This window comes from Rhinolophus hipposideros (assembly GCF_964194185.1).
Source record: "Rhinolophus hipposideros genome assembly, chromosome: 25".
Lineage (NCBI taxonomy): Eukaryota > Metazoa > Chordata > Mammalia > Chiroptera > Rhinolophidae > Rhinolophus > Rhinolophus hipposideros.
In genome coordinates, this window is record NC_138071.1 from 22,177,136 (window position 1) to 22,189,433 (window position 12,298).

The 12,298-nt window shown below is 48.4% G+C and overlaps 1 protein-coding gene across 1 annotated transcript in view; it reads left to right on the forward strand.

The window, feature by feature from the left end:
* TMEM178B (transmembrane protein 178B) overlaps window positions 1–10,947 on the forward strand; it is a 318,756-nt gene extending 307,809 nt beyond the window's left edge. Inside the window, exon 4 of the mRNA XM_081038026.1 lies at window positions 1,487–10,947. Coding sequence (XP_080894152.1) covers window positions 1,487–1,737 — 251 coding nt within the window. The 3' untranslated portion in view covers window positions 1,738–10,947. The remainder of the gene's footprint in view (window positions 1–1,486) is intronic.
* The last annotated feature ends 1,351 nt before the right edge of the window (window positions 10,948–12,298 follow it).

Sequence of the window (12,298 nt, forward strand, 5' to 3'; positions counted from 1 at the left end):
GCCTTCCAGGACTCCAGACGATCCTATCGCAGTGGGACTGACGCAGAATTTATCTTGAACCCAGGTGCACAACAAGGGGACCCACGAAGGGACCCACCCTGTGTGACACCAGTCTTAAATCTCGCAGAGGATAAGATTGTGAACTCTAGAACTAGTCTGCTTGCGTCTGTAGCCTGGCTTTACCAGTAACTAGCTGTGTGATCTTAGGCAGATGGTTTAACCTCTCTGGGCCTCAGTTTCTTCCATCCATAAAATGGGGATAATTTTATAACCTACCTCATAGATTTGTTTTGAGAATCAAAGGTTCAATACATGTTAAGCATTTAGCACAGGTCCTAGCACGCGACACTTCATTAATGTTACATATGACTGCTGCCACTGTGGCCATTTAAATTGTCACAAACACACGGACCTGAGGCCTAGAACAAATAAGGTTGGATCTTAAAGAAACTTAGCCATCAGGAAGCAAGAGGTCTTAAAATAAATATACACATAATGCACCTCCACTTGTTCCGCCCCCAAGAAATATCCTTCTCCCTTTTCCTTCAATCGACTCAACGCAGACTTCCCAAACTAGGCATACTTCTTCAGGCCACTGCTCTCATATCAGTCATGACAAGAAACATGAGATGCAGCAAATATTGAGAAAAGCTTTTGAACTTGTTTTAGGTACACCAAATATCTCTATTGGTTAAAAATAGGTTTATAATTCTACATACCATTTTATAACATCATCTTTTTTAGCAGCCTTCTCATTGGAGGGTAATATGAGCAATATATTTTTTTAAATTAAAAGTTAGACAAGTTACACACACTGTGGATTGTGAATCTTCATGGGTGAGAAGTCACGTGCCGATTTCCCCAGAGGTGTTTGATTCGGCCCCCACTTTATAAAGGAATACCTCATAGGGTCCATGTGCCGTGGAGAGCAAACACTTTGGGAAATGTTGTCTTATAGGACGTGGGAAAGGGTTTCCAGGATTTGGGTGACCTGTTGGTGAATGGATTAAAGGAAAACCCAATATTGTAATAAGACATTATATGTACAAAAGAAAAGAATAAAGATATTTATTTCCTCTTTAAAGCAGTAGCAACTGGGGTTATTTTCTGTGTCTCCAAAGAAAGACAATGAATTTTTAGATGCCTTGGATAAATGAACTGAATGCTCTCTGCCTCACTCCACCTTCCACGAAACTCGACCACGACATTTATCTCATATTTTCCCAAAGGAGAGACTTCCCCGAGTTTGCCCAACCCTGGGCAGTTGCCAGAGAGCAAGGAAGCCTTGATCTCTTAATACCACTCTCATCTCCATGAATATTTCTAGATACGGATCTTGGTAGCAAGTTACTCTTACCTGGTTCTTCTCTTTTTTCTTAAGACAATTGAAACTGGAATAAACCTCACTTCTCTCTTTCTCTCTCCCTCTCCTCTCCCCTTTCCTTCTCCATTCCCCCCACCCCCTGTGTCTTCCCTCGCCCTTCAGGAACCTTCTGCATCATTTCACTGTGCACCTGTGTGGCCGGGATCAACTTCGAGCTGTCCCGCTACCCACGCTACCTGTACGGACTCCCGGATGACATCAGCCATGGCTATGGATGGTCCATGTTCTGTGCGTGGGGGGGCCTGGGCCTCACGCTCATCTCGGGGTTCTTCTGTACCTTGGCCCCTTCTGTCCAACCTGTCCCGAGGACCAACTGCCCTAAATCCAGACCCGAGAACGGGACAGTGTGCTAAAAAACAAACCCATACATATATATATATATATAAATATATATATAATATACATATATAAAACAAAACTAAACCAAGACGATGCCAGTGCCGCGGCAGAGTTCAGTTGGCTCAGGCACCCACATCTCGTCGGACTGTGTGCCCCCTCATCGCCGAGATGGGGAAGGTGTTTCCATCCTGTGGCTCTTCCATCGGTTCTTAACTTTGGGCTCCATGGTTTCTTGAGGACAGCGTGACCGTCACCACTTGTGATGGCGTCCTGATTCCCGTCACTCACGAGGACGGGGTGGTGGGCTGGGAAGGGACAGGGCCAGTGGTGTGGAGTGGCACCGACATAGAGAAGGCCATGCCCCCCACGGGGCCGAGAGGAGAGTCACCACCCCGGCACCGGCCATGTCGCAAACAAAGCCCTTAGTGCATAGACTGTACCCAAGTCTTTGAGGCCATGTGGAGAACCGCGTCTCCTCGCCCTCTTCCTGTTCTGATGTCCTTCCTGGCCCACCAGCGACACATGGAAAGTGGCAGAGAAACCAAGAAGGAAGTTTTCTCTCTGCTGCCAAACTGTTGGACCAAGTAGTAGATGTGGGGAGGAGGAGGGAACAGTGTGCTGACAGGCAAGGTCCGCGTCCATCAAAGGACCCTTCAGTGAATGCTCAGAAAACCCAGTCATACCTTCCAGCTGCCTTACACCCGGTTAAACAAGAGGCTGCTCTGCCTACACCCTCCCCTACACCTCCCCCCCCAGCCCGGGCAGAAGGGAGCCTTGGAGTAACGCTGTGATGTGTGTGTGTGTGTGTGTGTGTGTGTATGTGTGTAACTACTCTGGGTGGTTTCCTTTTTTGCTTTTCACCGTTTTAAATGCAAATCCTGCATTGTGACTGCTGTCTGTCTATGCTTCGTGGTGGTTTCACGGCCCAACGTCCAGGAGGAGTAATGAGAGGCGAGCCCATATGGGTGCCATTTCTGCAGCTTCCCAGCCCCAGAGTGTGTGTGTGTGTGTGTGTGTGTGTGTGTTTCCTGAGTGTGGGGTTGTATTGTTTGTTGCATTTTTCTGTTATTTTTAGTGCAGCTGAAATTCCCAGAGGGCAGAACCAAGAACACAGGTGCTGGGCAGAGGCTCCTGTGGTTCTTTCCATCACAGTTGTGGGACATCACAGGACTTAGTCCTCTAACTTTGGAAGTTCAAGACACAGCTGGGTACAAAAGCCACGAGAGAAGCGGGGAAGCACGGTTCAGCAGGGAGGAGGAATCTGACCTCTGTGGCTGTTGTACAAGTCCGTCTACCGCACAAGACCTTTTCCTCCCCATCGTGGAAGCTGCCCTTCGTCACTGGACATCTACCCCTTTTCTAGGGGTGACTTCTGTACAGATGAAAGAAAATGGGTCACATGCCGAGAGAGTACCTCCATGTCCCACGGGCTCGAGTTTGTATGATAGTGTGTAAATTCACGGAGAACTCTTGACTCTTTCCATCTTCTTCCTTTTCCTCTTGATATTGAAGGCCATGAATCCCCAAATCGCCGTCGTAGTGGCTAGCACCCAAACAGGTGGCAGAAAGCCAGCCCAGTGTCTCAGGGTCGTGTGAGCAGGTGATGCTTGCTCCGAAGTCAGCCAGAGTGTTGTGAAAGCTGTAGGGGCAGGAGTCTGCCCGAGAGAGTGGGCAGGAGCAGCTGACGGTCACCTCAGTGACCCCGCTGGGTTGAGCAGCCCTGGAGAGGCAAGGAGAGAGTCCCCTGCTGTATAGCCATGGGTCAGCCACGCAGCCGAGAATTCAGTTGCTTCAGAAGTAAATATGCTCTGGGAACTTTGCTCACTACCCAGCAGCCTTTCTTCCCTCCCATGCACTCCGTTCCATCTACCTTCCTACCAGGCTCCACCTTTCCTCACCCACTAATCACACAGCCCCCCTCTCTCCCATCCCCCAGGCTAAGTCCTGCCTGTCTCATCATCTGCTCTTTCTGACTGTGTGTGCCTGTGATTCACATCTGGATGGGACATCTGTTGTGCACGAATGGGCCTGAAGGTGGGTCTCCATGTGTATGTCTGTGTCCACATGTACTTGGAGATAGGTGTGGTTGTATGCTTCACGACGTCCTGGCCAGCGACACTGCCTGGCTTTTGCAAAAGTTCTCGTGCGTGCATGCCCTGTGTGTGGGTGTGCTGGGAGACGAGGGGTGCGGCGTGTTGCAGGAAATGCTGTTAGCTTCCCAGTGAGCTGCTAAGGACGATTTCCAAAACACGGGATTGATTCTATAAGGAATATTCTATAAGGGAAATAATTTTCGGAAAAACCCAGTTTTTCAATTGTACAGGGAATTGTCTAAAATTTTTCTTTGAAAAGTTAGATTTCTCTCTTACGGGGAAGGACCTACTCGGGCTTGAGGAAAAGTGAAGAGAAGTATCTCAGATTGAGAGGCCTCGTGTCTTCCTTCCAAGTGTCTTGAATGGGACCCACTGAACAGAGAGACGCAAGGGTCCACGAGCGTCCATTGGGGACAGAGGACTTATCTGTGACCAGACCCAAATTCCTGCTGTTTTCCAGTTGCAGGAAAATGGGGAAAGAATTCTACATGGGGTCACTTGCTATCGCTGATTTAAAATTTTCTCTCGTAACTATGTTTGAGGATGTTGCCTGACAGACCTATCATTATTTACACTCTCTTTTTTATGCCATGCTTGCCATAAATTTCCACTCTCTCCAGCCACTAATCTTTAGGGTAGGCATTAACACAGCTTACTGCACCCCCTTGGAACCTTCCTGAAATGTTAGGAGGACTCCTGGGAAAGAAGCAAACCCTCTGGGCTCAAGGCATCATCAGGGCAGGTATTTTGAGCTGCTTTGTGTGTGTGTGTGTTTTTCTATTGGGCCAGATAGGTACAGACACACCCACTCTGGGGTCTGATCCTGCATGGGACCCCAAAACCGCGCAGCTGTTTGGCCTGGATGGAAACCCTGTCCACATGGCAAGTCCTGGCTGCTGGGAGACCTTTCCAGGTGACCTTGACCCCTCCAGCATAGGGGGTGGACCCCAGGTTAAGACCTGCTGCTCCAAGCAGTTACTGAAGCTTCACCCTGTGAGGTGGCCAAGGAGGAAGAGAAAGAAGAGAGGAAGGAGAAAGAAGGGAACCTGGACCATAGACCCTTTCGGTCAGACTGCCAACTCCAGATCAAAGTAGAATACGACCTTCTGAGGGATTTAGGGTCAGCATCCCCACCCCAGGTCAAGTTCAAAGTCCTTACACGTGTGCATACACGGTTTAAGACCACGTATGTGTCTTGAGCTCCATCCATGATACCCTTGAGCATGGGGGCCATTTCAACTGTTATTTCCTTCCGTACCCTGTGAGATTGGGGATTCAGGAAGGTAGAGTGTCTGCTTGGAAAGAGGTCCTATTTCTTTCTCTCCCCATTTGGGGAATTGAGTCTCTTCTTTTATTTCCCTTCCCTCTCTCTACACATTTCCACTCTCCTTCTGCATCAGCTTTAGCCCAGTAAAATAGTTAAGGAATTCATCTCTGGAGAGGTTCATACACTGCAAGCCACCCCCTTCCTTGTTTCCTGCGGCCGTAGGTTTTACAAGAAGGCCTGTGGCTCCCTGGCCTCAAAATAGAAAACGTATGTAAATGTGCTTGTGCAAGCTCCTGCCCTCCTAGACGTCCAGCCTTTCAGCAACTCTGCCCTTCCAACTTCAGGGATCAGGAAGTTACAAAAACTCCCCGACCACATGTCCACATGCAGCATCCTGCACGCTGGGGCCATTTGGGTATGTTGTCTTGTTGGGGATCAGGGAGGAAGCTATTCCAAGACTCTGAGACACGGCCCTCCATCTTAGTATTTATCCACAGTCGTAAGAGGTCTATGATGAAAGCGCCGTGCTTGGTTGTCCTTAGTTAGTGGGGAGATGTGTTGCTTTGGTCTCCAAAGCTGCCCACCTGAGTCAGTCAGAATAATGACATCGGGTACGTGAGCCGGGAGCTCTACAATTGACTCCTTTCCCTGGCCTATTCTGAGAGCATGAATGAGTGGATTTTCAAGTATCTGGGGAGAAGGAGTGGGAAGAAAGACACTCTGGTCACTGTTGTTGTAGTTTGTGTGGGACGCATAGTTGGTTCTCGTAGAGAAAGTAAAGCCGATTTTCTGAAAATGGCCCCCGTGTGCCAGGGACCAGCCATCCCAGCGGACACATCCAGCCCTTTCCAGGGAAATAGGATGAGTCAGAGTGAGAGGTGATTTCACCACAGATAAAACTGCTTGGTGCATACCTGTCTCTGTGCTGTCTCCCAGCTGGCATATGATAGAGTGAGGGAACAGAGGTTTAGACAGGCCCCTCTGAGCTGGTGACACAGACGATTCTGGTGTCCCTGAAAGCAGGTGACGATGGGCTGGGGTTGCCCTCCTCCCATTATGCTGCCGTGGTGCAGAATGTTCCACACACATGAGTGTTATTTCTTAGACTACATTATTATTGGCTACTGGATTCCCCTTCCCCCCCCAAAAAATAATACATACTCATTGTGGAAAATTAGAAAAATAAAATACGAAAGCAGACTAAAAGATAGCTCATAACTCCGTTGCTCTGAGGCGTCGTATTGTTTATAGCCCAGCAGTTCGCAGTCGGCGGTTGTCTCGGAGTCGGGGCTGGGAGAGCAGTCTGTGGTCCTTATGGAGTGGGCCCTGTGTCACGGCAGCAGGAGCACGGGCTCCGAGCACCGCCCCCCAGACAGCAGAGACCTTTGAGGAAGTTAAATGCCAGAGCTTAGTGTGGGGAGTGGACATAAAAAATTCCTACTTTGGGATTTGTTTTTCCTCCTGTTCTTTTCTTTTTTTTTTTTGAGTGCTATCTCAATCTAATTATAGGCGTAAGAGCACTGAAGCCAGAGTAACTCAGTAATTAAGCTACACTGGTACAAGTTACTGTACATTTCATTTCAGCTCTGGGCCTTGCGTCGTCTCCATACTTGAACTTCCTCAGCCACAGAATGAGGGTAGTGATAACACTTTACCTCATGGCGTAGTAAGGGTGACAAAGACGCTGCAAGTGATTTGCAGTCAGGAAGTGTCACCTAAATTATGCACCGTTCTCCTAGCAGCAGAGCCCTCCCCCCAATGGAATTCCTCCTCTGTAGTTGCTGTGTCTCGCTGGTGAAAGGTAACCTAGTGTGAGATGTCCTCTTGAGCACTCAACAGGACCCCTACCTGTCACCTGAAGCATGTGGTATTCTGTTCCATCATTCAGGTCCCTCAGAGAAGGCGGCTCCTTCAGTTACCCATTCCAGACTTCCTTCCTTTTGTCCAGAGCCCATTGTGCAAAGGGCACTCTGAATCCCTCTTGATTATTCCCGGAGGTGACGGAATGAGTAAACCACATGGGGCAAATAGCACGTATGACGGCATGTAAAACAGTTAACTGTTAACCAAGGCACATGCTCAGTGCCTTATTGTTTTTCCTTTCCCATCCTCCTAACATTGTTTCTAGATGTACATGCCCGAAGGGTGGTAGCAAACCAGATGCTGAAACATTCTAATGGTCTGTTAAGTTTAAGATGGAGACAGGTTTCAAGGCACTGAGCTCTCTCTCTCGTCAGTTGGTGAAGAGGTGGTGTCATCGGAAACATGTGGGTTCTCAGAGGAAGTCCTTGGGAGGACGCATTCGCCAGGAGAGGTTCTGGGTGTGACCCTGTTTGGGAAAAACGGAATCCTAGGTTCGAAACAAGAATGCACTTCCAGAAGGGTCTGCACACTTCCTGCTTTGCAGGGAATCAGGTTTCAGCACTTCGGTCAGATCTTCTCTAAGGGAAGACCACATCATGGCTTCCTGTGCGGATAGAGCCCCACCAGGAATGGGGGTGCCACGCAAGCAGAGGGGGTGTTTGCTCACTAGTAAGAGACAGGAAACAGGGTGGAAGCATGGGGCTTGCACAGCAGTAGCTAACGCTGGCCTCGCTTTGGCAGATACCAGCCTCAGCGACTACACTGCTTTGCTTCATCTCCATGGACTGGGTGTGGCTCCTTGGGGACTCTGTGTCCTCTTCTCCTGTCTCGCATTTCTCCCTCTGGCTAAGCCTTTCCCATCCTCTCCGGGTCACCTGTAGACCCTTTCTAGCCTGAATGTGTCAGGGTGTCTGCGATGTCGTGAATGTGACAATGCCTTTCTCAGAGAGAGTTTCCGCTCATCTGTTCCCATTTCCACCCACGGTGTGACTGTTTTGCTGTTCAAGACTATCTGTAAAAATGTACAAATACAAGTGGAAGCTGAAAATAAGGGGGAGGGAATTGAAACTGAACCAATGCATGGAGGTGGCCCTCAGTTTTCTGAGGACTTGTGTGGAGTGCCCGAAAATCCTGACTGGGTGGGATTGGAAGGGAGGGAAGCCATTGGCACAGTTTTTTCTGGCTGTTTCTCTGACAGTCACTTAGTGTCTGCTTGTAACTCTCTGTTCTCAAGGTTTTTGCCTTTAAAGTAAAATCCATTTTACAAAAGGAAAAGCAAGTCATCAACGTCTGATGGAAAGGTGATTGCCAAGGTCAACACGAGACCTGATCCTGGGGTCTCATTAGCAGCTTTGTCACTGGCTCACTCGGGGCCACGGGCACATCTTGTTACCTCACCATGTCTCTGTGTCCTCTCAGCCAAACAGGGAGCAGGGGGCCTTCCATGGCTCCTGGAGCACCAAATCCCCTTGGCCGATCTGCTGCTATTTTTAGAGAGGCTTCGAGCCCATGCTGGTGTGTGCTTATTGCATGGAGGTACATTCCTGCTACTCTCGCCCCACTCTTTCAGTCCTGGAAAAGTAACCTCACGCTCACAGCCAGTGTGTGCTCAGAGTCCAAAGCCTTTGATCTACCTTTTCATTCTCAGATGCCTTTCCCACCCACTTAGATGATTTTTACTATTGTTCCTGACAGAGCTTTGTTGTGCTGGGGCAGGAGAAAGTCTCTCAAAGGAGATGATGTATGTGAATTGCTTTGTAACCTATGACTCGCTCGACAGACCAGGCTTGTGATGTCAGAAGCAGGGAGTCTGGCGAAGGGATGCTACCAAATCAGAATGAAGAGAGCACTGGCCGCTGATGGGCAGCAGATATGGGTTGGCAGTAGAGGCAAGATAAAGAACCCTTTTGAAGTGGAAATGGCAGAATCACAGAAGCACCGTTGGCATGGCAGCAGACAAGAAGCCCCAAAGGCAGGGAACCCGGAAGGAAAAAGAAGTAGGAAAGAGGAGCGGGGTGGGTAGTCTCATGGCACAAGAGCTGCCTCCCCCAGGACTGAGAAGATTAGCTGCCCTGGGAGGGAGGATTTACCCAGGCTCGAGCAGTGACCTGCACAGTCTCTGATGGTCATCTCTGGGAGCAGCTTCAGGAGGGCAGTGTTGACCGGTGCTGTCCCCCAGAGAGAAAACACAAGCCACAAAAACAAGTCTAAAGATCATGCAAGTAACGGTGCAAACAGGAGCCCCCGTGTTCAACGTCCAAAGCAACGGGGGGGGGGGGAGGGGATTAATTTTAACCCGACATATCAAAAATGTTATTATTTTATCATGGAATCAACATAAAAAGGTACCGAAGTGGTTTACGTTTCTTTTTTGTTGTTTTCAAATGAACACTTCAAAATCCAATGTGAATTTTATTCTTAGAAGACACCTCAGTTCGGATCAGGCACGTGTTCAGTGCTCGATAACCACCTGTGGCTACGGGCGGCCGCATACCGTAGGACAGACTCTAGCAGAATTACGCTCTGTTACGAGACTGAAGGGGGTCCTCCTCCCCCTGAGTCACTCAGGTCTCACAACTGACAGGCTGGAAGGTGGTTGGCCCAGAGGGGCAAACATAGGAGCCGTGTCCAGGCTGCCACCCGGGCCTCTGGGAGTTTAGTTCCACCTGCTTAGTCGGAGGAGAGGACCATTGCTTATCAAATACATGTCACATCTGCCCCAGGGGGTTGTCATGTCCCTGGGCAAAGCCCCGGTGACCTGTCAAGATCCTGTGGCCAAAGCAGGTCACTCCAGCTACAGGAGCACCAGCTTATCCGTTATCCATGGGGAGATGGGGCTGATAGCCCTTTGTCGAGAATAAAGATCTCCACCATCTTTTGTCACCTGGTTTAGTCCCCTGCTGATAACCTCACACCAGTATTGGGAGCGGAGTTTCTCAATCTCTCAATTTCCTTAAATTTGTATCTTGAAGTCAAATGCTAAAAGGGGATGTGCTGGGAAGAGCTGCAGGTGGACTGGGTCTCCTCGGAGGTGGCAGTGACAGGCTGTGTCCCCTTGCCCTGGGACTCAGCACACCATTGCCCCCTTCTCTTTCCTTCCCGGAGACCTTCCTTAGATTTGAAGAAACCTCTTTTGTTCAGGGGGAAAAGACAAGTCGCGAGATCTTAGTGCAGAGAACAGAACAAAATGCAAGCTAGCAACCCCTCATTCTCAAAGCCTATCAAAGAGCCAGTATGACAAGGTTTGACTCATTTAAAATACAACATTCTGAGCCTCGTGTCACTGACAGAAAATGAGCTGATTTGGTGTGTTTTATATATGGTCATTAGACAAGGACCATCGCCGACAAAACTCTCCAACACCTGGAGTGTTTCTGGTCCAGCAGATTATCGCTCAGTCAGTATAAATTTATTTACCTTTACTTTAATTTGCATAGTGCTTTCTGATTGGTCAGACAGGAGTGGTGTGTACTGCAGGATTCCAGCAAGCCTCTGCCCTCAGAGGTAGCAATTCCTGTGGTTATTGGTGCTAAAATAAGATTAAATATTATGTTAATTTGTTCTGATACAATGTGAATAAATGTGTTGTTTAATCTTAACAAGAATGCTACATCTTATCAGATCTACTGTACTGTCTGTTCCTTCTCATAATTAATTAATTACAGGAAAGGTGATCCAAGCCAGAGCTTGAAACTATTGTGCTATTCTGAGAGGTGAATTTCACAGGGAAGTGGGAGGGGGGATGAAAAGGGAAATTGCCAGGTTCTGGTGACTTTGCAAGGACTGAGGAAGCAGAGCACATCTGGGGACTTCACTGACACTGAGTGCATCGTGCAATTTTCTTTTTCAAATTGGCAGAAATATTGTATTTCCATCGATTGAAGAAAAAAAGTGTCTGGTAATTAATTAAATGACTTGTTCATGGAAAAAATAAATAACCTGTCAGTTGTGGAATGTAAACTGATTAAACAATTAAATAAAGAAGATCATGTGTGTTTTAAGCAATTGTGTCTGCTTGGGGATGGGGGTAGACGCTGCAGCATTTGAGGGAGAACAATATTGTTCCCTTACTTTTTGAGTAGGAAAAAAAATAGAACAACTCCTATGTAGATAGCAGAAAACGCTAATCCTGAAGGAGATAGACAGTAAGCATGTCAAGCATGTCTAAGCTAGAGGTACGTGCTTTTAGAATTGCATGAGGGGGAAAATGGAGAGGGATTGAGAAGAGAAAACGAAGGTAGCGATTGTTCTTTTTCCCCTATTCTGGCATTAATAACTTTTTAAAAAGGCATTTTGAGATACTGGAATTACTGGTCACATTCTAATCCCTCAACCTGTCCCCTCGCTGTCAGTGAGGAGAGAAGTTTGTCTTAGGTCTTCATCATCTCCATCCCTAACTTAGAATCACTGATCCTTTCTATCCCCAGGTGCCTTTTAAAAGTTTCTGGCTCCCAGCTGGGTAGGACAGCTAGGGGAAACTGGAAGACGGTGGCCAGTAGATGCTTTTTAAAGGGAAATATGTGTCCGTCAACATCTCTACTTTTAAGGAAAAGAAACTAGCTCTGTCTGGTGTCAGTGGAAAAGTAATGTACAGAAAGGACATGGGTAGCTGGAAGGCTGCAGTGCAGGTAAAAAGGACCGAGCAGCTGGGTCGTCAGAATCACAGCCCAGTCCCGTGTGGACCCCCCTGCTGGACTGGCCACCACAGCTGGCTGGCTGCTGCTGTCCTGGAGACCATAGATGGGTACGCCACTCCCTTCACCAGGATGAACCCCAGCTCCTTCTTTCAGTTGGCAGCCCCAGTGTCAGAATCCCAGGTCGTGCACCGTCCAAGGGGGCCAGGCAAACAGACCCAGAGCCTTTAGCTTCTTTTGGGTGGTGGGCTCTGCCCTGCACCCAGATTCGTGGAGTACACAATTCCCCAAGCATAGGCAGAGGCATTGATGCTAGCTAGGTAGCAGTGGGGAGCTGTCCATTAGAAGCGGGGTGCCTGAGGGAGAGGAGGCGTCCCTGAATGGAAGGGTGTTACCGCATCTCTGTGGTACATTTGCATAGCAGTCAAGTGGGTGTATCATTTTCATGGTAGCGATGAGCGCCAGGCTGGGCCTCTACTTGAAAGATACACATAGCATTGGGCCTGGTACACGAAGGCCTGCATAGGTTTAGTCTGAAATAAGAACAAGAACGTGAGCAGTATTTATTTTGAAAAAAAAAAAAAGCATCCCGGAACCAATGCAAATAAACAGTAAAATGTCTCAAGAGTAAGTGCAGGTCAAAGGTAAGAGCCTTCTAGAATGGTGATGGGGAAGGTTTAATAAGTGGAGAAGAACTTGAAGACATGGGAGGCTGGGA